This window comes from Sus scrofa, chromosome 14 (genome assembly GCF_054392235.1).
Source record: "Sus scrofa isolate SSC_HxYL_T2T_F1_AM1 chromosome 14, Sscrofa_HxYL_maternal_Yorkshire_Landrace_v2.0, whole genome shotgun sequence".
NCBI classification, from domain to species: domain Eukaryota; kingdom Metazoa; phylum Chordata; class Mammalia; order Artiodactyla; family Suidae; genus Sus; species Sus scrofa.
In genome coordinates, this window is record NC_139396.1 from 30,715,757 (window position 1) to 30,742,634 (window position 26,878).

General features: G+C 40.7%; 1 protein-coding gene across 1 annotated transcript in view; it reads left to right on the forward strand.

The window, feature by feature from the left end:
* The window catches only part of CDCA2 (cell division cycle associated 2), a 48,691-nt gene that overhangs the window by 2,436 nt on the left and 19,377 nt on the right, over nt 1-26,878 (forward strand). Inside the window, 7 exon segments of the mRNA XM_003132816.5 lie at nt 88-233; nt 13,330-13,480; nt 15,342-15,538; nt 17,167-17,254; nt 18,925-19,133; nt 21,722-21,806; nt 22,260-22,504. Of these exon segments, the coding sequence (XP_003132864.4) occupies nt 88-233; nt 13,330-13,480; nt 15,342-15,538; nt 17,167-17,254; nt 18,925-19,133; nt 21,722-21,806; nt 22,260-22,504 (1,121 nt within the window).

Sequence of the window (26,878 nt, forward strand, 5' to 3'; positions counted from 1 at the left end):
TCTCTCAGGCTGGTGGATCATATTCAGTGCCTGATTGCAAATGATTGCCTTGTTTTATTCCAACTTAAAAAGGTGTTCTCATTATAGGAAAGTCGTCATCCTACCTTAAAAAAGCCAGACGACGCTCTACAGTTGGTGTTCGGGGCTCCCCTGAAACAAACCATCTGATTCGTTTCATTGCCCAGCAGCGGAGTTTAAAGAATGCTTCTTCAACCAGGAATTCCCCTTTTCAGGTAGGATTTTCTTTTAAATTCCATCACGAATTCTTCTAGGAGAATGTTTTTCTTTGATGGAAAGCTTCTTGTACCATTGCTGCTCCCCAGCATACCTCATCTGTTTTGGATCTGGATAGAAAGTCATATTTTCCTCTGTCTAACAAAGATTGTGCAATTAGCATAAACATTGGTGGAGAGCATGGATCTACTAAGAGTTATGAGGAGTTCCTGTTGTGATGCAGCAGAAACAAATCTAACTAGTATCTATGAGGATGTGGGTTCTATCCCTGGCCTCGCTCAGTGGGTTGAGGATCTGGCGTTGCTGTGGCTGTGATGTAGGCCAGCATCTGTAGCTCCCATTCAACCCCTGACCTGGGAACCTCCATGTGCCGAAAGTGCAGCTGTAAAAAGCAAAAAATAAATAAATAAAAGTTATGAGATCCTGAATAGAAAATGACTTCCTAGAGGTGCTTTCTATTTTATTTTGCAATTTTTTTTTCTAGTTCCTGTCTCTTTTTCTGTAATGAGGTGAAGCAATGTTTTCCAATCTTTTTCCTTTTGATATCTTGTCTGTAAGTGTCTAGCTTTTTTGTGTGACTCTTAGGTGTTGGCATGTGGGGTCAGAAGTCCCTTCCCCCCACCAAATGCATTTGGAATAAGCTTGTAGAAAGGAGCAAATTATCTGCTGATGGGGAAGTATTTAGATATTTTTGCCAATTTTTATCAGAATAATGCATGCTTGTAAAAAGTCAAGTAGTACAAGGCTTACTATGGAAGACAGCCCCTGGCTTACGTTTATTTGCCTCTTTTGGCCTTTTTAGTATTGGCCTTCTTATTTTAAGGAGTACTTTTATTGCCACTTCTTTATTTTTTGGTTTTAGACACTGTATGCATGAGGCTAGATTGTGCAGTGCAGGACTTCTCAAAAATTATCTGCAGGTTTCTGGGAATTCCAGAGTCCCATCTTAGAGGTCCCTGAGGTCAAAATTGTTTTTAAAAACGGCACTCAGGTGTTGTTTGCCCTTCTCCACTGTGTTGGTGTTTGCACTCATGGTGTAAAAGCAATGGTGGGCAAAACGGATGGCACCAAGCTACTGTTTGACCTTCATCGCTGTTCAGCACTCATAGGAAGTAATAATAATACCAGTTTCACTTAACATCCTTGATGAAGCAATAAAATCATACATTTAAAAAAATTTTTAACCCTGTAGTATTATGTAAGATGAAATGGGAAGGGAGCACCAGGTACTTCCAAAGTATATGCCACAAGTGTGGTTGATGTTTCCAGGAAATTCATGGGTGTGATTGTTTGAGCTGTGAGTTGAACTAGCCGCTGTTTTCGTGGAACGTCATGTTTATTTGAAAGAATGACAGCCAGGCGAGTTTAGTCAGACTTAGGAATGTGATTGGCATTTTCTCAGCAATCAACCCTGAACTTGCCACTTCAAGGACAGACAGATTTCTTACCAGTGAAAAAATGTTGAGTTTTTGAGAGAAAATTGGAAAGAAAACTTGGGTTCACCACCATGAATATACTTGACAACTTGGCTTTTCTGATGGACAAGTGGGGATATTAATGAATGTAATTTTTGGATATTGCGTAATGAAATATATTAACATTTGGAAGATAAACATAACTGAGTGAACCAATATTTTCAACGTTACCAGTGCATGCAGAATATACCCTCGAGTTGCAAATGGGCCCGTGGATTTTTTAACCTAACAGAATATGAAAAGTTCACTGAAAAGATTTCATATTTGACATTGCAACTAACCTTTGAGAAATCTTTGTTGAATTTTGTATTGCATTAAAGAAGAATATACATTGTTATGGAAAAGCTATTAAGATACTCTTGACAGATATAACCAACATGAACTAAGAGTCTTTTGTGTGCCCAGTTTTTTAGAGTGTAAAGACTTAAAACTGTTGATGTTTTTCTAGTGTAAAGACTTAAAACTGTTGAGTTGGTGGGAGCATAGCCTGTGGAGCTGTATTGCTGGGGTTCGATTCTTAGCTTTATTATTAGTTCATTGTGACTTTTGGCAGGTTACCTCAATTCTCTATTTCTCCATAAAAGGGGGTTTTATGAGGATGAGTAAATTAATAGATAGATACTTAATCAGTACTTAAAACTGTACCTGGAAAATGGTATGTTTTAGATTTGCTATCATTGTTGTTATTTCTATGAAAAATGAGAATTTTGCTCTCTCCCATCTCCTAGCCATAGCTGTTCTCTGTCCCCTTTCCCCATACTTCCAATACAACCAGTCAAAATTTTGGTTTAAAACAGGTTTAGTATACATTATTTAACCATATAGATATTTTTCATATATTGATACATAGTGTATTACAGTCATATTTCGTTTTGTGCACAGCTTTTGTTTTTCCTGTAGTTAATGAGTGCTTTTTTTTTCTTTTTCAGTTTAGATTTTTAATTTATCATATAATCTTGAGGTTCCCCAAGTTCTGACCATGGTCAACCTTAAGAGCCTGTTGATTCCTTTATTATTTCTTGGTGTCCTCTGCCTTGTTCCTCCCATTGGCGGGGCTGCCTTCTAGACGTGCTGGACATCTGTCACCTTGTGACTCCTTTCACCATCCTTGGTAGTTCCCTTTTTCTCTCCCATTTGGATTTCCTGTTTCTGTGGTATCATATCTTTTCTTGATTTACTACCTCATTTCTCTGGAGCCTCTGCACATCTGACAGAGTTTACTCTACCAACACATTTAGATTATGGTTTGTCTTGGTATAGAAATCTAGGTAGCACACATTTTCCATCAAAATTTTTGAAGGCATTTCCTATTGTGTTTTATCTCACAGAGTGGAAGAGCCCTGTTTATTCATTCCTTCATTCGATGCATATTTATTTCCTATCCTTTTTATGGCCTTCTTTTTCATTCTGGAAGCTCCATTCTTGGTGTAAAAATTTTTTCTGTTGGACTTTCTTTTATCGTGGGTTGTTAAGGACATTACAGTTTTGCTGAAGTTTTCTTCCTATCACAGGTCTCATTTGCTCCGTCCAGGCCTCAAATCTTGAAGCCTGGTGATCCTTAACTGTTCGTATTTAAACACATGATACTTTCTAAACTGACCGGGAGCTCCATGTGCATGGCTTGTGTTTGTTGGCTGGTGGATTTCTATGTAGAACAGACTCCCGTGGATCTTATCTCTTTGACAGACCTGCTTTCTTTGAGGGAATTGCTGGGGGGGATAAACCTGAGCCCTAGAACTCTGGAAAGTGGCTGGAAGTCTCACTGTTCGTTGAGAAGACCTAGACAAACTGTTTTCAGCACAAGACCTCCTATCCTTAGCTGTTTGTGGAGTCTTAGGTCTGATGGAATGCTAAATTTCTGTGTTCTCACTAGAATGTAAAGACCCTTTTCCTGTTTGTGGAGAGATCTGTGAGTTCAAGTGCTATTGATACAGCTTCAGCATTGCCTTTGACCCTTGTTTCAGAAATGCCTGATGCTTTAAATACCTGAGCCTTTGTGGAAGTCTTATAGCAAGTCTGCTTGTTGCCATTCTGACAGGTGTGAGGTGATATCTCATTGTGGTTTTGATTTGCATTTCCCTGATGATTAGTGATGCTGAGCCCCTTTTCATGTACCTGTCGACCATCTGTATGTCTTCTTTGGAAAAATACCTGCCCATTTCTAATCGGATTGGTTTTTTGCTATTGAGTTGAAATGAGTTCTTTTTATACTTTGGATATTAACCTCATTAGCCATAATTTTCAACTTAATTTGCAAATTTTCTCCCACTTGGTGGGTTGCCTTTTCATTTTGTTAATTATTCTCTTTACTGTGCAGAAGCTTTTCAGTTTGATGTAGTCCCACTTGTTTGTTCTTGCTCTTCTTTGCTTTTGGTGTCAAATCCAAAAAATCATCATCAAAGACTGTCAAATTGCTTGTTACCACCTGTTTTCATCTAGGAGTTTTACAGTTTCAGGTCTGATCCATTTTATGTATTGTGTAAGAAAGTGATCCAGCTTTATTCTTTTTTGTATCTCTTCAGTTTTCCCAACACCATTTATTAATGAGACTGTCCTTTCTTTTCTCATTTACAGACATATCCCCTTTTGCTGTGCTTTACTTTATTGCACTTTGCGTATATTGCTCTTTTTTTATTTTTAATGAATTGAAGGTTGGTGGCAACTTTGCATCAAGCAAGTCTCTTGACACCATTCTTCCAACAGTATTTGCTCACTTTGTATCTCTGTCACATTTCGATAATTCTCACAATATTTCAAACTTTATCTTTTTTGTTATCATGTTTTGTCATATTACTATTATGGTGATCTGTGATCGGTGATATTTGAGAGTATTATTGTAATTATTTTAGGGCACCCCAAACTGCGCCCATGTAATAAGATGGTGAACTTAATGGATAAATGGTGTGGGGTGTGTGTGTGTGTGTGTGTGTGTGTGTGTGTGTGTGTTCTAACCGCTCGGTCAACCTTGCCATTCCCCCATCTCTCTTCCTCTCCATAGGCCTTCCTGTTCTCTGAGAAGTAACACTGCTAGGCCTCTCAATGTTCAAGTGAAAGGAAGAGTCACACATCTCTTACTTTAAATAAAAGCTGGAAATGATTAAGCTTAGTGGGGAAAGTGTGTTGAAAGCTGAGAAAGGCTGAAAGCTAGGCCTCTTGGCCAAACAGCCAGGTTGTGAATGCAAAGGAAAAGTTCTTGAAGGAAATTAAAAGTTGTACTCCAGCAAAAATACACACACACGCACATGCACACACAGTCTTATTGCAGAAATGGAGAAAGTTTCAGTGGTCTGAATTGAAGGTCAACCAGCCACAACATTCCCTTAAGCCAAAGCCTAATCCAAAGCAAGGCCCTAATTCTCTTGAAATCTGTGAAGGCTGAGACAGGTGAGGAAGCTGCAGAAGGGAAGTTTGAAGTTAGCAGAGGTTGATTCCTGAAGTTTCAGGAAGGAAGCTGTCTCCAAGACAAAAAAGCAAAGTGAAGCAGCAAGTTATCCAGGAGACCTAGTTAAGATAATTGATGAAAGTGGCTACACCAGACAACAGATTTTCATTGCATATGAAATATCTTTGTATTGGAAGAAGATGCCATCCGGGGCTCCCATAGCAAGAGCAGAAATCAATGGCTGGCTTCAAAAGACAGGCTGACTCTTGTTAGGGGCCAGTGCAGCTGGTGACATGAAGTCGAATCCAGAGCTCATTTATCATTCCAGAAATCCTAGGGCCCATAAGAATTATGTGAAATTGATCCTTCCTGTGCTCTATAAATGGAGCCACAAAGCCTGGGTGACAGCACATCTGATTACAACATGGTTTACTGAATATGTAAGCCTACCATTGAGACCTACTGCTCAGAAGAAAAAAGATTCCTTTCCAAATATTACCACTCATTGACAATGCACTTGCCTAAAAGGTTTACTGAAAATATGCAAGGGATAAGTTGATGTTTTCATGCCTGCTAACATAACATCTATTCTGCAGCCAATGGGTCAAGGAGTAATTTTGATTTTCAAGTCTTATTATTCAAGAAAGAACATTTTGTAAGGCTGCTGGATATAGTCTTTTCTCTGGATCTGGGCAAAGTAAATTGAAAACCTTCTGGAAAGGATTAACTATTCTAGATGCCATTAAGGACATTTCATGATTTGTGAATCAAAGATCAAAATATTAACATTAATAAGTGTTTGGAAGAAGTTTGATTCCAACCCTCGGGCATGACATTGTGAGGCTCAGTACTTTGAGGGGATCAAGAAAGTAACTGCGAATGTGGTCAAAATAGAAACAGTATTAGAAGTGGAGCCTGGAGACTTGACTGAATTGCTGCAATCCCATGAATGATAAAACTTTTTTTTTTTTTTTTTTTGTCTTTTCTAGGGCCGTACCTGTGGCACATGGAGGTTCCCAGGCTAGGGGTCTAATTGAAGCTATAGCTGCCGGCCTATGCCACAGCCACAGCAATGCTGGATCCTTAATCTACTGAGTGAGGCCAGGGATTGAACCCACAACCTCATGGTTCCTAGTGGGATCCATTAACCACTGCACCACAACAGGAACTCCCTAACGATAAAACTCAATGGAGGAGTTCCCTTTGTGGCTCAGCAGTTAACGAACCCATGAGGATGTGGGTTCAATCACTGGCCTCACTCAGTGGGTTAAGGATCCTGCGTTGCTATGAGCTGTGGCATAGGTTGTAGATGCTGCTTGGATCCTTCGTTATTCTGGCTGTGGCTGTGACTGGCGGCTACAGCTCCAGTTGGACCCTTAGCCTGGGAACCTCCATATGCAGAGGGTACAGCCCTAAAAAGAAAAAAAAAACAAAAACCCCAGCTCTTAGTGGATGAGGAGTTGCTTCTAATGGATAAGCAAAGAATGTGGTTTCTTGAGATGAAATCTAGCCCTGGTAAAAATGCTTTGAAGATTGGCTTTTTAGGGCTGCACCTTAGGCATTTGGAAGTTCCCAGGCTAAAGGTTGAATCAGAGCTGCAGCTGCCGGCCTACACCAGAGCCACAGCATTGCAGGATCTTTAATCCACTGAGGCCAGGCCAGGGATCACACCTGCATCCTCATGGATACTAGTCAGGTTTGTTGCCACTGAGCCACAACGGGAACTCCACTTTGAAGACTCTTGAAGTGGCAACAAAGAATTTGGAATTTTACATAAACATCATTGGTAAAGCAGCTGCATGGTTTGTGAGGATTGGCTCCAATTTTGAAAGATGTTCTGCTGTGGGTAAAATGGTATCAAACAGCACTGCATGTTATAGAGAAAATCACTTGTGAAAGAGAGTCAATTGATATAGCAAGCTTCATCGTCATCTAGTTTTGGCCACCCTAACCTTCACCACCCACCACTCTGATCAGACTTTGAGGCAAGACCCTCCACTAGCGAAAAGATTATGAGTCACTGAAGACTCAGGTGATGGTTAGTATTTTTTATCATTAAAGTGTTTTTTGTTTGTTTGTTTGGGGTTTTTTGTTTTTTGTTTTTTTTGTCTTTTTTGCCATTTCTTGGGCCGCTCCTGCTGCATATGGAGGTTCCCAGGCTAGGGGTTGAATTGGAGCTGTAGCCACTGGCCTACTCCAGAGCCACAGCACCACCAGATCCAAGCCGTGTCTGCAACCTACACCACAGCTCATGGCAACGCCGGATCCTTAACCCACTGAGTGAGGCCAGGGATGGAACCCACAACCTCATGGTTCCTAGTCGGATTCGTTAACCACTGAGCCATGACAGGAACATTAAAAGTGTTTTTTAATTAAGGTATGCACACTTTTTTTAGACAAAATACTTTCTGTTGCACACTTAATAGACATTATGTTGTAAATGTAACTTCTATGTGCAGTGGCAGACCATAAAATTTGTGACTTGCTTTATTGCAATATTCACTCTATTGCCGTGGCTTGGAACCTAACCCACAATATCTCCAGAGTCTGCCTGTATATTCTTGGTTCATTTGTTTTAAGTTAATTGACCATATATGGGTTGTCTTATTTCTGTTCCATTCACCCGTGTGTCTTTTTATGCCAATGTTTTTTTGATTACTATTACTTTGTAGTGTAGTTTGAAGTCAAGGTTTCGTGATGCCCCTAGCTTTGTTCTATCTCAAGATCGCTTTGGCTCTTTGGGGTCTTTTGTGGTTTCATGCAAACGTTAGGGTTGTTTAGTTCATTTCTGTGATGAATACCATTGGAATTTCCATAGGAATTGCATTGAATAGGCAGATTGCTTTGAATAGTGTGGACATTTTATTTTATTATTATTTTTTTAAAGGGCTGCACGTGGCATATGGAGTTTCCCAGACTAGGGGCTGAATCAGAGCTATAGCCACCGGCCTACGCCAGAGCCACAGCAACATGGGATCCGAGCCACGTCTGCGACCTACACCACAGCTCACAGCAACGCTGGTCCTTAACTCACTGAGCGAGGTCAGGGATCGAACCCAAAACCTCATGGTTCCTAGTCGGGTTTGTTTCCGCCGTGCTACGATGAGAACTCTGTCGTTTTAACAATATTTCTTCCAGTTTATGAACACAGGGTATCTTCCCATTTATTGTTCATTTCCTTTCTCAATGTCTTATAGTTTTCAAGGTACAAGTCTTTCACCTCTTTGGTCAAATTTATTCCTAAATATTTTATTCTTTTTGATGCAGTTGTAAATGGGATCATTTTCTCAATTTCTCTTAGAATTCATTATTTGTGTGTATAAACACAACAGATTTTTGTATGTTCATTTTGTATTCTGCAATGTTACTGAACTTGTTTATTGTAACAGTTTTTTGGTATTGTCTTTAGGTTTTTTTATATATATAAGGTCATGTCATCTGAGAGTAATGAGTTTTACCTTTTCCTTTCCAGTTTGGATGCCCCTTCCTTGCTCCCTTCCTTCCTTCCTTTATTGCTTCTTCTTAATCTTTCACTGTTATGACATTAGCTATTGACGTCCCACTGTGGACAATGAAAAATTAACCCTTTTTCTTCCTTGTGCCTGTTAATGTAAATTATATATGCAGTCCCCATCCTTACAACTTCCCATTAGTCACATCAAATATTTACAGTATTATGACCATGTATATTATCCTGAGCTCTTTTTTCTTCTGCGTTTATCTTATCTTCGTTTTCTTGTGAGTCATTTTCCTTTAGCACAAACAAATCTTCATCTGTCCCTTTAACTCTTCCTCCACCTCCATGGCCCGTCCTTCACAGCAAAGCTTGAATAGCACCTGTCCTGTTTCACTCCGATTCCTTCCCTCCCATCCTGTCGGCTACTATAGCCACTCCCCTTGGGCTTTTGTTTCTACAGCGTAAAAGAAGGCTCTTGGCCACCATTGACTGCAGATGGCCTGCACCAGCTGTATCAAAGATTAAGCGTGCACCCCACTCAGCCTTCCTCAGCTTTTGTCTGAGTTCTGCTACCCTCTCCCTGAAACACTTGCCTCACTTGCTTTCTGGGATACCACACTGAGCTGAGTTTTTCCCTGTGTCACTCATTCCTTCTATGTTTCATTCACTGATTCCTCCTCTCTCAGTTTTCCCCTCAAAAGGGCTCGAGTGCCCCAAGGCTCACCTCTGTGCCTTTTTCATTGCTTTCCTTAGGTAAGCTAATCCTTTCTCATGGCTTTGCACATCATCTGTAGACTGGTGACTCCCAAATGTCCAATGGTGGCTCAGAGCTCCGTAGAGCTCAGACCTAGAGACCCAGGTGCCTGCTCCGCATGTCCACTTGGGTGTCCCAGTAAGCAGGTCAAGCACCTCAGCCAAACTCTCAGTCTCTACCCCCTACCAGGCCTTCCAGTCCACTTCCCCATCCCAGTACATGGCATCGTCCAGTTGCTCAGGCCAATGACCTACCCATCTTCTCTGTTCCTTGGTTTTTCATCTCCCACATCCAGCTTATCATTACCTTTTGGCTACATTTCAGAAACCTGTCTGTAATCCCTCATGTCCCCAAGCTCTGCTGCTACAGTAACGTGATTTCTTCCTGAATCACCAGCTGCTTCTTCGTAAATGGTCACCTGTTTCCCTCCTTTCCTAATCCATCCACCCTCCCACAGAGCAATCAAAGAGATACATTTAAACTCTAAAGCAGAAAGTTCCCATGTGGCACAGTGGGTTAAGGATCCAGTGTTGCTGTAGCTGTGGCCCAGGTTGCTGCTGTGTCGTGGGTTCGATCCTTGGCCTGGGGACTTCCGCATGCTGTGGGTGTGGCAAAAAAAAAAAAAAAAAGGAAAAAAGTCTAAATCAGATCATTTACTTGGCTTCTTAAAACCTTCCTGTGGCTTCCTGTTACGCCTTCTTGACTCGTCCCATTTTGAAGCCTCCCACCCCATCCCTGATCTAAGCCCTGCCCACCTCTGTTCTCAGCTCCCTGTCTCCTCCTGTTTTCTGAGCATGCTGGCCTTGCTTCTGCAACATCCGTTTTCCATCTCAGGGCCTTTGCTTTTGTGCTGCCTCATTCTTGCCGAAGGCTCCCTTCCCCAGTATCTTTCCTTAACTACTACTACTTACTCCTGGTTTTAGTTTCAACTCAGATGTTAACCTCAGATAGTGTTCTGTCCTGTCTCAGGCTAACGTAGCACTTTTATTACTGAATCACACTCCTTTTTTTTAACCTTCTCAACAGCACCTGAAACTATCATGTTTCAGAATTTCACTCTAGAATGTAATCTCCCCCTATATCCTGAGCCCCTCAGATAGTTTCTCCAACAATGTTGTTGACTGATATAATTCATAAGACAAAAGCAGTATAGTTTTGAATGCTTTTTTTTTTTTTTTTTTTTTTTTTGTCTATGAACATTGTTCTCTTTATCAGGAAATCGACAACAGTTTTGACTAGGAAAACTTTAATTTGTTTTAAGCATTTCGAAATGCTCCAAACTCCCAAGACATTAAACCTAACCCTCTCATGTTCAACTGTAAGTGCACAAAAGGTACATTCAAGGTAAATTGTATGACCTTGAAAGAAACCCTTTCTTTCTCTGTATCTGTTGACAACCAGCTTTCCATGAATGCTATACGCTCTTATGTCATAAAGGTTTACATCATCAACCATATTTGAATTTTAAATGTTCTGTTATTATGTAACAGAGTTTGCTTTATGAATGTATTTAACTGGGAATAGGATCAAGTGGGTAAGCAGATTGACCATCAGACATGGCTTCAAGATTTTAACTGATTTTTCTCCGTATGATATCTTAAAGGGAGGTGATTTTTTACTTGACGTTTGCCTGCTCATGTAATATTTTAAATTGCTATAAGCTACAAATCAGTGGAAATATATTAGCCTAAATAATAAAGGGGAGGCATTCCCTTGTGGCATAGTGGGTTGAGGATCTGGCATTGTCACTGCAGCAGCTCAGGTTGCTGCTGTGACTCAGGTTTGATCCATGGCCGGGAACTTCCTTATGCCACAGGCATGGACAAAAAATAATAAGGGGGAGAAAAGAACCCAGATAGAGGTCTTAATCAGTAATTTATTTTATGGGTAACAGATCTTGAATTGTACATTGCTTGCATTTATCTGGCACTTCCATCCCTACTAGTATCAATTTAATTTAATGACTCTTTGGCTGAAGCCCTGTTAGCAGAGTTTCCAGAGAACTCTCGTGCTTAGACCATGCCACTGTTTGGCTTTGTGGTTTTTGTGAGGGGCTCACTTTCAGCTCTAAGGAAGGAAGGTCCCAGGACATCAGGAAGATTTAGCTGGGAGGCACTACAGGAGATGGGATACCTGTGAGGGTGGATGTCTTGGCTCCTTCTGAACCTCTGAATCTTCTTCTACCCCTGGGGGAGAGGGTGTGTGTAGATGCAAATGAATGAAGACCAACTTGGATTGAACCAGATACCCTGAGACCTACTACACATGACAAAGTTGCCATGTAGATATTTTTCAAAAGATGTTTTTAGCAAAACTATGGTAAAATTTCCAAATAGGAGTTCCTGTCGTGGCTCAGTGGAAACGAATCTGGCTAGTATCCATGAGGATGCAGTTTCGAGCCTTGGCCACGCTCAGGCCACAGCATGCAGAAATTCCCAGGTGAGGAATCAAACCTGCAGCACAACAGTGACCTGAGCCACAGCAGTGGCAGTGCCAGATCCTTAACCTGCTGAACCACCAAGGAACTCCTTTTTTTTTTTTTTTTTTTTTGATTTGGAGTAAACCCTCTGCTGTGTAGACATAAAAGTCTTGCTGATTTTTTTAAAACTCTTTAAATTTTTAATACAATTTTAAAAGGTTACACTCCATTTACAGTTATTACAATATACTGACTATATTCCCCATGTTGTGCAATACATCCTTGAGCCTGTCTTACACTCAGTAGTTTGTAACTTCCACTCCCTCACCGCAGTATCACTACCTCCCACTGGTAACCACTAATTTGTTTTCTATATCTGTGAGTCTGTTTTTGTTGTTGTATTCACTAGTTTTATGTTTTAGATTCCACATATAAGTGATGATATCAAACAGTATTTGTCCTCTCTGACTTATTTCACTTAGCATAATCCCTTCCAAGTCTATCCATGTTATGCAGTGGCAAAATGTCATTCTTTTTTATGGCTGAGTAGTATTCCAGTGTGTGTGTGTGTGTACCACTTCTGTATCCATTCATCTGTTGATAGACATTTAGTTTCCTTCTATGTTTTGGCTATTATAAATAGTGTTGCAGTGGACTTTGAGGTGTGTGTATCTTTTGAATTAGTGTGTTCAGTTTGTTTTGGTTTTGGTTTTTTTTCCCTGATATATACCCAGGAGTGGAATTTTGCTGGGTCACCTGGTAGTTCTAGTTTTAGTTTTTTGAGGAACCTCCATACTGTTCTCCACAGTGGCTGCACCAGTTTACATTCCCACCAGCCAGGCATGAGGGTTCCCTTTTCTTTATATCCTTTTGCTTTTTGTGTTCTTTGTGATGATAGTCATCCTGACAGGTGTGAGATGGTACCGTATTGTGGTTTTGATTTGCATTTCCCTGATGATGAGCGCTGTTGAGCATCTTTTCACATGCCTGTTGGCTACCTGCTTGTCCTCTTAGGAAAAATGTCTATTCGGGTCTCCTGCCCATTTTTTTAAGGGATTACTATCCAAAACATGTAAACAACTCATACAGCCCAGCATCCACATAGTCTCTTAAATCGGCCTCTCAAACATTTTTGTGCTGAACCTCTTTCCTTTGACATTTGATTTGCTGAGGCCATCTCAGGCTTTGGACTCTCAATTATAAGAGAGAGTCCTTAAGCTCCCACCCCCCACCCCCGCCCCAAAAAGAATCCTTTTAAAGATTTGTTTAGCCCTCAGGTAATTGGGATGTCTTTTGTCCGGGTGCCTTTTCAAAGTGCTTTCCATCTACTCCAGACTTGTCTGCTCTGTGGGCTCATCAGTATCCAGACTGGCCAGCCTATAGCTCCACGTTTATGCTTCCCATGCAGCTGTTGCTCTTGGCTCAGGTTAAAAACCGAGGAAGGGGAGACAAGAAACACAGATGATGGCAGCACACAGGATACTCGGACTGTAAATGTGTGATTCAAGGGAGGAGGGGCCCTGCTGCACTGACTTTTTACCTCTGATTCTCAAAAAGCCCATCTTTGGTTTGATTCATAAGGCCCTCTGTGTCTCTGTATTTTAACAGGGCAGCCCTGTTCTGTATCGAAATGTTCATTCTTTAAGAGAGCAAATATCTGCCTTCCAGTCAGCTTTTCACTCCATAAAGGAAAACGAGAAAATGACGGACGGTTCTGAATTCCCAGAGGAGGAAGGAGTGTTCAAGACCATGGGCTCGAGTGAGTAGAAAGAATTCAGTCAATTTAGATATCTGTAGTTTTTCAGACAGGCCTCTGAGATATATAAAAGCCTTAGTTCTACAGTGCAAAAGCAGTTTTGCTGAGAAGAGCTGTATTTTTAAATGGAGTCTAACATTTAAAATCTGGGGATTTCCTGCTATGGCGCAGTGGATTAAGAATCTGACTGCAGGAGTTCCCATCATGGCACAACAGAAATGAATCCGACTAGGAACCATGGGGTTGTGGGTTCGATCCCTGGCCATGCTCAGTGGGTTAAGGATCTGGCGTTGCCGTGAGCTGTGGTGTAGGTCACAGACGCAGCTCAGATCTGGTGTTGGTTCTGGCTGTGGTGTAGGCCAGTGGCTACAGCTCCGATTTGACCCCTGGCCTGGGAACCTCCATATGCCATGGGTGCGGCCCTAAAAAGACAAAAAAAAATCTGATTGCAACAGCACAGGTCACTTCGGAGACATAAATCAGATATCTGGCCTGGTGCAGTGGGTGAAAGGATCCACAGGTCACAGCTGCGGCTCAGATTCATTCTCTGGCCTGGAACTTCCATATGCCAAGGGTGAGGCCATTTAAAAACAAACAAACCCAAAAAGGGATGTTTCAAATAAAAAAGCCTCAATTTCTGGTTTCTCTTGAAAAAGCATGATAACAAGCATTCCTGAACCCATGTTTTACATTTCCGCATGGCCAGAATTAAGTGTTGAGTGTTATATCAGAGCCCACGGGCTCATTTCATCTTTAGGACTTGCAGTAGATTTGAGTGCACTGACCTTGATTTTTAGAGGATTACTATTAAGTTTGGCAAACACTTACATGAATACCGAACACCCAGCCCTGACTTTATAAACAGATATATTTAAACTGACATCTTCATAGCCTGCCATATCCTTGGCTGTAACTTTTAGATTATTATTTATTTAGACATTTTTTTCTGTCACTTTAGATTTTCCAATCACAAAGCTTTTCAAACACCAGAACTAGACACAATCTTGGCCTCACCATAATCACCATAACCCTAAGGTTCCAAATGGTTTTGTTTGGTTTTCTTGAACCATCATCAGGTGCATCTCAGGACCTCCTAGCATGCACAGTGCTGTTCCTCAAGGCAAATCCAATTAATCTTCCTTTGCAATATTGACCTCCTCTGATGTACTCATTTATAATTTGTAACTTACCTATTTTTCAGTTTTTATGAAAAAGCTTTGAAATATTTTATTAAATGATTACTTAGTTCTTGAGACAATTAAATTCCCCTTTTGTACCTAGGATGAACTTTGGCTATATTTTTCATAAAATCATACATGATCAAAGCAGAATGAGTATTAGAACATACTCACATCCATTAAATTGTTCAAAAGAAAAGGTTTCATTCTGAGTTTAAAAATAGAATGAGATACTCTGTCAGAAATACAAATGTATCTTGGCATATCTTTGTACATTATAAGTCTGAAAATAGTTAAAATTTTTTTGGGGGGGAGGGTTGCTCCTTGCAGCATTTGGAAGCTCCCAGGCCAGGGATTGAACCGGCACCGCAGCACTGACCCGAGCCACTGAAGTGACAACACGATATCCTTAACCCACTGGGCCACAGGAGATCTGAAAAAAGTTCATTCTAATAACTAAATTTTTGTTATCATTTTAGCAGTCATGTTCTCTTACCTTTCCAGTTAGATTTTTTTTTTTAACAAAATAGGTACTACTGGGTTTTTCTTTCCATTGATTAAAGTATTTAGGCTCCAGCATTACATTGCACTGAAATTATTATGATGTATGTAATTTTTCAACGGTATTGTAAGAGAAAATATTTATGCATGCGTTGTTGTGTTTTTATTTGGTTTTGTGTACGCAGCCAAGAAGGCAAGTCTTGGTGAGTGTCAGCTGTCCGAGTTCCCTGCGAAGCTGACATCCAAGCGTCGGAGGTTGTCCTCTCTGAGGGGCTCTGATGGGAATCTTCCCGAGGAGCTTGGTCTCAGGATACTCAACACTGCTGCCTTTCCCAGCACAGATGGAACGTGTGCTCTCGAAACCTCTGCAACTCTCTCTAAGGTAATTCACTCCCTGGGAATAGTGAAGTGAAGCTTTGGCTTTCTCACTAGCCAGTTTTAGGACTGTCAGAGCCCTTGTGCAATTATAGTACTTAACGTACCTTGTATTGTGATATCTCAGCTGAGATTTTAATTGTGTGTGCATGTGTGTGTATTTCCTGTTTGTCAAATTTTTTTGTTGTCGGTTCGCTTAATGGTGATTAGAGACAGGCTTTGATTAATATGTTGCTTTTGATATGAAAAAAGATGGAGTTCCCATTGTGGCTCAGCAGAAACAAATCTGACTAGGATCCATGAGGATGCAGGTTCGATCCCTGGCCTTGCTCAGTGGGTTAAGGATCCGACATGGCTGTGAGCTGTGGTGTAGGTCACAGACGTGGCTCGGATCCTGTGTTGCTCTGACTGTGGTGTAGGTCAGCAGCTACGGCTCCAATTTGACCCCTAGCCTGGGAACCTCCATGTGCCATGGGTATGGCCCTAAAAAAAAAGAAAGAAAAGACTTTATGGAAAGATGAAGCCCTGTGGTTTTCTGCTTGTGCGGTGAAATGGTACCATAGTGAGGATGTCCCCGTCCCGCCCTTGGCCAGCTTTTCGTCTTCTGGGGAGGCAGACATATGAGTATCTTACTTACACAGAACTTATAAATTTGGTTGAAAATTATACTCGGGCTGTAGCCCTCAGGTCTAGGGGTCTTATGCTTCTGCCTTTCTGCCCTTCACTGGTTTACTACTGGCTAAGAAGCAAGGTACCGGTTAGCAAATTCTCCTTTGCTCTGCTCACTTCTTAGCTGTAGGGATTTTCTTTTGTCACTTATGGTTATGTGGGGCCTGCCGGCATCCTCAGAAGATCATAACTGACATGAATGAAAAAATGCTTTCGGAGATCCTTGACCTTCATGCTCATGTAAACAGGGAGCTAGATCTCTCACGATCACTACTTCTGCTTTCTTTAGTGAGAAAAGACATGGTACATGTCCTTTTAATTGTATCCGGACTGTATTAATAAACGTTAGGTGGTCATTAAAGATTCTTCCGGGTCCCGTGGGTTTCATGTATATCTCAGAGCCACTTATAATCTCTACTCTTTCTGCTTTATTCTGGTTGATGTGAAATCATTTGCTAGAACCAGTGATGTTTCTTAGCAGCACTGTGATTAATTTTTGGATATATACCGTGATTTAGAAATAGTGTCCACATTAATATGAGTGTGTTTTCTGTCCTGGCCATTAATGGTTTTCCTTTTCTAGCTCTCGATATCTTTTGTTGTTTGATTGGTAATTATATAATATTTTTCATTATTTTTGAGAATTTTCTCTTTAAAGAAAGTGGCTAACATAATTTTCTAGATTTCAAACAGTAAGGCAGCAAAAGTATGTCCTGTAAACGTTTCTTAGGGAACTGAAAATTGTTGGATAGGATGTTTAGGATGGAGTTAGAATGAATGCTTTGTTTTTAGTTAGACTCCTATATACTTTTGTAACAATTAACCAGATAATGAAGGTGATGGATTGATTGGTTTAGCATCTGATTTCCAGATAATCTGTGGTGCTTACTCAAATCTTTATAAAGATCTCAGTAATCCTATGAATAATAAAATTTAATACTTCTTTAACTTCTTTTGTCCCCCAAGAAGTCTTCTGAATCTGGTTTAATGCCACAGTCTGGATGTTCAGTTGAAGAGTCCACTCTACTTTCAGAGCTCACAGAGGCTTCAAGTGGTAAGTATTTAATTAATCCTTAATACATGCGCGGATTTACCCATGAAACCATTTGTTCCATAGACATTTATGATGGGTTTACTTATACACTAAAATTTGGGCAAGTGAAGTAGTTCCTTCTATTTTAGGAGCTCTTAGTGTGGTAGAGATGTTTTAGCATATTCTTATTATTTGAGGGATGATGTTTTCTATTTTGAACTGCTACTGATAAGATTAGTAAAATAGGAGTTCCCGTCCTTGGCTCAGCCATTAACAAACCCGACTAGGATCCATGAGGACTCGGATTTGATCCCTTGCTCAATCGGTTAAGGATCTGGCGTTGCGTGAGCTGTGGTGAAGGTTGCAGACGCGGCCTGGATTCCACGTGGCTGTCGCTGTGGCAGCAGCCATAGCTTCAAATCAGCCCCTAGCTCGGGAACTTCCATATGCCTGGGTGTGGCCCTAAAAAGCAAAAAAAAAAAAGGTTAGTAAAATATTTCCAAGCTGATAAAATCTATTATATAAAGAGTAGAAACTCTGAACATTTAACAAGTGTTTTTTTGTTAGAGAAAACACCACACATGACTTTTTTGGGTTTTAGTATAGGAAAAGAGACCACTGTGCAAAATTTTTCCTAAATCAATACTCTTGTATTGAATAAAAGTCCCCAGGAAAGTATTAGGTTTACTTTTTTTTTGGTCTTTTTAGGGCCGTTATGGCAGTTTCCAGGCTAGGGGTCGAATTGGAGCTGCAGCTGCCAGCCTGCTCCACAGCCACAGCAACAGGGAACCCAAGCTACACCACAGCTCACGGCAACACCAGATCCTTAACCCACTGAACAAGGCCAGGAATCGAACCCACATCCTCATGGATACTTGTCGGGTTCGTTTGTGCTGCACCACAATAGGAACTCTCTATTAGGTTTACTTTCAACCTGTCCATGTCTTTATCTTTCAGTAAAACTCTTGTCTTGCTTTTTTATCAACTCTGAGAATCTTTGCCTTTTGATGGGAGTATTTGGTACGTTAACCTTTCAAGTCATTGTTATAGTTTGATTTAAATCTACTATTTTTTTTTTCACATGTTCTGTTTTTTATTCTTCTCTTTCCCTCCTCTTGTCTTTTTTGGGGGGTTATTTGAAATTTTCTTTTTAAAAACCTGTTCATTCTCTTTTAAACTATACCTCATTGCATCTCCCACCCACCCCCCCCCAATGTTTGCTCTAGGGACTGTGCTATGTACATTTTCACAGCCTTCTTAGACTTGATGTGGTACAACTTCATATGATATGTTAAAATTTTACAAACTACAGATGTTGTTCCGCTCCTCCCACCCATAGCTTTTGGTCCTTTGTAGCATAGGTGATATCTAATACTATGTTGCAGGCTGCAAGTTGTAGGTGTCGTGAGTGGAGGCGGGTTAACAGTGAATAGCTGACCCCCGAATGAGGTCTTAGATTGCCACAAAGCCAAAATGCCTGACCGTCACCCTCAGTAGTCAGATTTGAAATAAAAGCGTGAGCAGTGCCACTTCTCTGTCTTTTTATATTTCCAAATGAAATCCCAGATGCTTCTCCCTAACAGGACCTGTTAGGGGTGAATTTCTGAGGAGTGTGGTATTCCCTTTGAAGCGCGTATAGACCTGGCTGATTCGGATGTCTGCCACCTCTGATGTTTACAACTCTGTTGAAGGAATCCAGATTACTGACTCTGCCGAGGGCACAGGATCCAGTGATGCTGTTTCATTTGACAAATTGACAGAATTGAGCGGGGACAGGGCTCCCGACGCCAGATCACTGGTGACCCCGCTGGGCCAGAGGGACATTCCATCCTCTGAGACCGTTGTACTCCGTTCTGTGCTGAAGAAACCCTCTGCTAAGCTGTGTCTAGAAAGCCTGCAGGTAAGTACAGAGCTCCATGTCCCAAAGCAAACTGAATAGAAATTCATTTTGCCTCAGAGCAGTACTCTGAAGTGTTGTATATCATACTAGCTGAGCAGGAAGTGTCTCGCCCTAATTTTTTCCCTCCTTTTCTCACTTATAGTAACACTGGGCAGAATTTGTTTCTTTTTTTTTTTTAACTCAATTTGGAATGGAACATACAGAATTTTAACATAGGTGAGCTATATTTTATGAGTTTCATAAGTTATTAATGTGTGAGACTGTTGCTTATTCCCACCCAATATACCTGCGCCTCTTTACTGGTTAAAGAGCCTGATTAGGGTTTTTATACAGCACTGCTCATTTCTTTTTTATTTTTTTAATTAAATGATTTTTATTTTGTCCATTATACCTGGTTTACAGGGTTCTGTCAATTTTCTACTGTATAACAATGTGACTCAGTCACGCATACATATTCTTTTTCTTACATTATCATGCTCTTATCGTAAGGAACTAGATATAGTTCCCAGTGCTACACAGCAGGATCTTATTGCTTATCCATTCCAAAGGCAATAGTTTGCATCTTTTAACCCCAGATTCCCAGTCCATCCCACTCATTTCCCCTCCCCCTTGGCAGCCACAAGGCTGTTCTCCCAGCACTGCTCATTTCTATCCTCTATTTGTTTTATCTTCTCCTTAAAAAGACTTAACATCTTAATGATCCATATAACTCTCATTGATTAACAATATTATATAAGATGGAGTTCCCATCGTGGCACAGCGGAAATGAATCCAACTAGGAACTGTGAGGTTGCGGGTTCTATCCCTGGCCTTCCTCAGCGGGTTAAGCATCCGGCATTGCCGTGAGCTGTGGTGTAGGTCGCAGATGCAGCTCAGATCTGGCATTGCTGTGGCTGTGGCGTAGGCTGGTGGCTACAGCTCCAATTAGACCCCAGTCTGGGAACTTCCATATGCTGCGGGTGTGGCCCTAAAAAGACAAAAGACAAAAAAATAGATTAAAAATAATATTATATAAGAAAAACATCAAGTCCCAGGGTTCCTATTATGGCTCAGCGGGGTTAAGAACCCGACCTAGTGTCCATGAGGATGTGGGTTCGATCCCTGGCCTCACTCAGTGGGTTAAGGACCTGGTGTTGCTGGAGGCTTAAACATAGGTCACAGATGTGGCTCACATCCGGTGTTGCTGTGGCTGTGACATAGGCCAGCAGCTGCAGCTCCGATTCAACCCATGGCCTGGGAACTTCTAAATGCCACAGGTGCAACCATTAAAAGAAAAAGAAAAAAAATCAAGTCCTGCCACTAAAGTCATAGCAAGACTTTCACAACCAATGATCTTCTTACTAAGCATCTTAGAGCTTGTAGGTATGTACAATTTAAGATAACTCACAGATGTTTGAATTAAAAGTAAAACTAAACATCACCATGAACTTTGTTTTATAAGTTTACTTATTTCACAAATAATGATGTGGCCATTTTTCTAGTTGGGAAAATGAAGCTGATTCTTGGGAAATGGCTGATGAAGGTGGTTAGTTTGGGGCAGGATTATTTCTTAGCAGAGGTGCTGCTCTTGGGACGGGTTTACTGGAGAAAACGAACAGCTCCTGAGAATAAGGACTGGGCAGGGCCTTGGATGAGATGGGATGAGCAGATGGTAACTTGTAGGGAGCTCATCCACCCCAGTCCTGGCTATCACCCCCTGTGCCCCCGAGGCCCTCTGTTTGGGTGTGCCTGTCCCTTCAGGATTCACACTGTTCCTTTCTCGCCTACCCTAGCATCTTCTTTTTGAGAAGCACAGAGGGGCAAATACTACCTTCTTTCCTTGTTCCTAACTTGTAATAGTGACTTACACACTTAAAAAAGGTGTGGCTCCCATGTTTAGAAGACAAAAAACACCTGTTACGCTACTTGCATATTTGGCTTTTTTCTGGTTTCAGTGGAATTCTCGTACCTTAGACTGTGTATATAGTCTACCTCATCTGACACCATTCAGAATACACTCTAGTTATAACCACTCACATTTTTCCTTACCACCTTTTGCCAGATCCCAAATGAGGGAATGAACTGAGCCCACATTATGGATTTCTGTTCTTTAATTTTGGTCTAAAACACTACTTACCAAAGGAAGAGCTAGGGAACCCTTTGTTGCTTTGTGGCTAATAAGATATTTTAAGTCAGAGCAATTATGAAAGGTAACCTGAATACTCTAGTATCTACCCTCGGCAGAAAAAATTTCAAAGTGGCTTTTTTTTTTTTTTTTTGCTTCTTAGGGATACACCCATTGCATATGGAAGCTCCCAGGCTAGGGGTCAAATCCAAGCTGTAGCTGCTGGCCTAGAGCTACAGCTGCCAGCCTACACCACAGTCCACAGCAACATGGGAGCTGAGCCATGTCTGCAACCTACACCACGGCTCATGGCAACATCAGATCCTTAACCCACTGAGTGAGGCCAGGATCGAACCTGCATCCTCATGGATTCTAGTTGGGTTCGTTACTGCTGAGCCACAACAGGAACTTCCCGAAGTTCTCTTCTTAATGACTCTGTGTTTATTATATATGTGCAATTATCCTTGATGTTTCTTTTGATTAGGAACACCGTGACAACCTCTCTGATGATGGAATACTCCCAAGCTTAATCTCAAATCTTGCAAACTGTTGCAGAGAACAAAAAGAAGGTAAGAAATTCATATTTTGAAGCCTGAGGATATCATTTTCTTGTTATAACAAATCTGATTAGCATGTTATTTGCAAGCCTCAGCTAATGCCTGATGTTTTGAAATTCCACAGAAATGAGGAATAGTTGGTAGGGGTGGAACCTCTGTAGAGTCTCAAAATTGGCTCCATCCATTTTTGCTTAATGGTGAAACTTGTAAAGGAAGTTGATATTCTAATTTTGTAATCTGCGATAGGCATACAAAATTTACTTTAAAATTCTTGCCATATTTTAATTAGAATTATTGCTTATCTTTTCCATTTTGAGCCTTTTTCTCTACCAACTCTGTTTTGTGTTATATAATTTTAATCATGTTAAAAGCCAATTTTAATCATGTTAAAAGATTCTAGGATATGCCTTTTAGATAGGAAATATAGCTTAATTTTAAAATATATTTCCCATTTCTTATCTATAGAGGGTCAAGAAAATTGTAAAGTACCGGCCTTTCTAAATATGAGGAAGAGGAAGAGAGTTACTTTTGGAGAGGACCTGAGCCCTGAAGTGTTTGATGAATCTCTGCCAGCAAACACCCCATTACGTAAGGGAGAAACACCTGTTCGTAAAAGGGAGTTAAGCAGCCTCAGTCCCCTGCTACTCGACCAGTCACAAGTTCCTGAGCGGTTACCTCAACCAAATTTTGATGACAAGGGAGAGAATCTTGTAAGTGTGCAAAGTGTGGAGCAAACATGTTTATATTTTCATCACACTCGCTCCTGTTCTGCATGAGCAGAGGTGGTGCTTTGAAATCATGAAATGGACTGAATGATGTGTCCATAAATTGAATGCATTTTCTAGGTAGATTATTTCCAGTTTTATCCTATTAACAACAGTACTTCTGTGACTCCTTATACATATTTCTTGGAACCCAACTGCTGTTGATGGTGGGATGTACCATGGTTTTATGTATCACCAAGGAAAAATGCTAAAAGTTAAGCTGACACACATCATGTACTCAGATTTCAGATGTGTTAAAATGTAAAAGAACAACAGTCTTAGAACTGCTATTATAAATATAAGTTGTTCTTCCCGTAAGATCAATGTCTCCAGATGGAGTTATGGATTAAGGAATATGAACATGTTGGAATTTTCTGATACATATTATTAAACCACCATTCAGAAAGTATGTACTAATTTGGACTCACAGCACTAGAAATGGTTTTATTTTAGTATACTTCTATAAATCCTGGATATTAATTGTACTTATCTTTTTTAAGAGCGTTAACAGGAGAAAAAGCTAAATTTTTTAGTTTGTTAATGACGTTTCAACATTTTCACGTTCATAGGCAATTTGAATTTCTTTTCTGGAGAATGCCTATTAATTTTACTTGGCCATTTTTATATTGGGACCATCATTCATTCCTTTGCTGTTATACTTTGAAATATAAATATTCTGCTTTTGACCAAGATGGAATAAGAGGGACCTAATTTGCATTCCCATGAGATGCAACTCAAAAATACAAAGAATAAGGCTATGAAACAGTGGTCCACAGACATTGAACATCAGGAAGAACAGACAATAATCCCTGAGGGGAGGGTAACAAATGAGCTAAGCCTTATGAGAGCCCCCACTTACCGCTTAGGCTGAACTTCCAGGCTGCAATACAGAGAGAGGTTACCTTGGTGGATCCCAGCAGTCTCCAGGAGTTGAGAAGATGGGGTCTGGGAAAGCAAAAGAGGCTGGAGTTTACAAGGTAAAGTGCCAGAGAGGAGAGTGCTGTCCAGAGAGAGCTCTGGACATATGCAGATCATCTCCTTGAGACTCCCGCTGAGTGCCCTGGTCAGCACGTGCTTATGAGTGAACTGCCCAAGGCTGGGAGCATCTGCCCACATGGAGCCAAGGGAAGTGCCTAGAGCTCACACAGGGCAGAAATCATGCTCCCCCAACCCTCGTCAAAAAACCTATAATTCAGAGGGTGTCATGTGATCAGAGTATTGCCTCATTAAAGGAGCAGAATTAAGCCAAAAGCCTGGCAAATTGAAAAGCAAGCCTTGAAAGGATCCAGCTTGTGTCCAAGTGACTACATTGCGTAATAAACCTCAAGAGTAATGAAATTGCTTTCAGCAACTGTGACGCTGGGGAGATCCCAGCCTGGCTAAGGGCATCAGATCTCATTGTCCTCCCAGCCCTTCAGCCTTCCTCTGAGGCCTCTCAATGAAATGGTTTGACCCCTCCCACCAAAAAAAAAAAAAAAGAAAAGGCAAAAAATCCCCCACGAAACTAGCACCAAGTAGTGTTAAAATCAAAATGTCTGGCATTCAATTAAAAATCAGTAGTTATGTAGGAAAAGATGCCCCATAATGAGAAAAATAAATCATTAGAAATGTATCCAGCAATGACACGTGGTAGAATTTGTAGAGAAAGATATTGAAAGAGTTATTATCATTATTATTTTTTGCTTTTTAGGGCCGTACCCGTGGCATATGGAGGTTCCCAGCTAAGGGGTGGAATCGAAGCTGCAGCTGCCAGCCTACACCACAGCCACAGCAATGCAGGATCCAAGCCACATGGGTGTGGCCCTAAAAAAAAAAAAAAAAATGACCAGACAATTCATGATCTGGGAGGGAGAGAGATTGGAAGAAACAGAAAAAAAAATGTGAAAAATAATGGCTGGAAAATGTCCAGATTTTGATAGAATTACAAACTCATTGATCCTAAAGTTCAGCATATTCCCAGCATTAGAAATAACCCAAAGGCGAAAATCAATGGTGAATGACTTAAAAGAAGCCAGAGAGAAAAAGACCCTGACATAAACAAGGACAAATACGAGAGGCAGCAGATTTCTCTGTGAGCCAGAAGACAGTGCAATGACTTTTTTGCTTTTTAGGGCCACACTTGCAGCATATGGAAGTGCCCAGCTAGGGGTTGAATCAGAGCTACATCTGCCAGCCTATGCAACAGCAATTCGGAATCCAAGCTGCATCTACAACCTATACCACAGCTCACAGCAATGCTGGATCCCTGCCCACTGAGAGAGGCCAGGGATTCAACCCACACCCTCATGATACTAACCAGATTCATTTCCACTGAGCTGTGATGGGAACTGCCAGTGCGGCAACATCTTTTAAAGATGTATTTGAGTACTTAGAGCAAAACAAACAAAAACAAAAATACTTGTCAACCCACTGAAAGTATTCTTCAAAACAAAGATGAAATAAAGGCTTTTTCAAACATACAAAAGATGAAATAATTGATTGCCATAGCCAGTTAGCCTTTTTTTTTTTTTTTTTTTTTTTGTCTTTTTGCCCTTTCTAGGGCCGCGCCCATGGCATATGGAGATTCCCAGGCTAGGGGTCTAATCGGAGCTGTTGCTGCTGGCCTATGCCAGAGCCACAGCAAGGTGGGATCCGAGCTGTGTCTGCGACCTACACCACAGCTCACCGCAATACAGGATCCTTAACCCACTGAGCAAGGCTAGGGATCGAATGAATCTGCAACCTCATGGTTCCTCGTCGGATTCGTTAACCACTGCACCATGACGGGAACTCCCAATAGCCTGTTAGCCTTAAGAAACAAAAAAGAAGGCCTTTAGTCAAAAGGAAAATGATTCCATGTAGAAATCTGTATCTGTAATAAAGAATGAAGAGCACTGAAAATGCTAAGCATGTGGGCAAATAGAACAGACTTATTTTTCCTAGTTTTTTTTCTTTTTCTTTTTTTTTTTCATTTTTGGCTGCTCCACAGCATATGCAGCTCCTGGGCCCAGGGATCAAATCTGAGTGCAGCAGCTGCGGCAATGCTGGATCTTCAATCCACTGTACTGGGCAGTGGATCAAACTCGAATCCCAGGGCTCCTAAGATGCTGCTAATCCCATTGAGCCACAGTGGGAGCTCCTATTTTTCATTTTTTATTAGAGTTAGACTTCTTTTAATTAGTCTTAATAAAAAATTGTTCAAAACAAGAGTGACAGCAATGTTTCGCTTATAACCTAGGTAAGTAAAATATACAGCCAAATTAACATGGCATTAAGGCCCCAGAGGGGTTCTTAGACTATAAACAGAGTGGAATATGTTAAAAGTGTACACTGTAAGCCCTAAGCCACTATAAAATAACCAAACAACGTATGGGGTGTAACTAAAGCACTGCTTAAAGGGAAATTTTTTAGAATTAAAGCTTGTATTTGAAAATAAGAGAGGCATCAAATTAGTGATCTCAGCTTCCACTTGAAGAAACTAGAAAAAGCAAATTAAAACCAAACTAAGAAGAAAGTAATAAAGATAAATGTAGGAATCACTGGTATAGAAACAGAAAGATGAGAAAAAAGTCATGGAAATCTAAAGATTGTGCTGATGAAAATGATAGTAAACTTCTAATCAGACTGTTCAGGAAAAAAGGAAAGGATACTCATTAACAAAAGGAATAAAGGAGGTGACATCACTACATAGCCTAACAGATATTAAGAGGCTAATGAGTTCCCGTCGTGGCTCAGTGGTTAACGAATCCGACTAGGAACCATGAGGTTGCGGGTTCGATCCCTGGCCTTGCTCAGTGGGTTAAGGCTCTGGCGTTGCCATGAGCTGTGGTGTAGGTTGTAGACACGGCTCAGATCCTGCATTGCTGTGGCTCTGGTGTAGGCCGGTGGCTACAGCTCCAATTCGACCCCTAGCTTGGGAACCTCCATATGCCGCGGAAGTGGCCCAAGAAATGGCAAAAAAAAAAAAAAAAAGGATAATAAAAGAATATTATGGACAACTTTATGTTATAGCAATAAATTCATCAACTTAAATGACATTCCTTGAAAGACACAAACTATCAGTCTCACTCAAGAATAAATAGATGGCCTTTTAACCCTATGTCAACTAAGGAAATTTAAGTTGTAGTTAAAACCTTCCCACGAAGAAAACTGCCTGTCCATATGATTTTACTAATGAATTAATTCTACAAAACATTTAAAAGCTATACAATACTAATTTTGCATACACTTTTTCAAACAAAATGAGTTGGGAATGCTTCCTAATTCATTAATTCATTAACCTGATACTATAATCAGGCATTATTAGAAAAGGAAACTTAGAGTCCGGTATCCTCATAAATG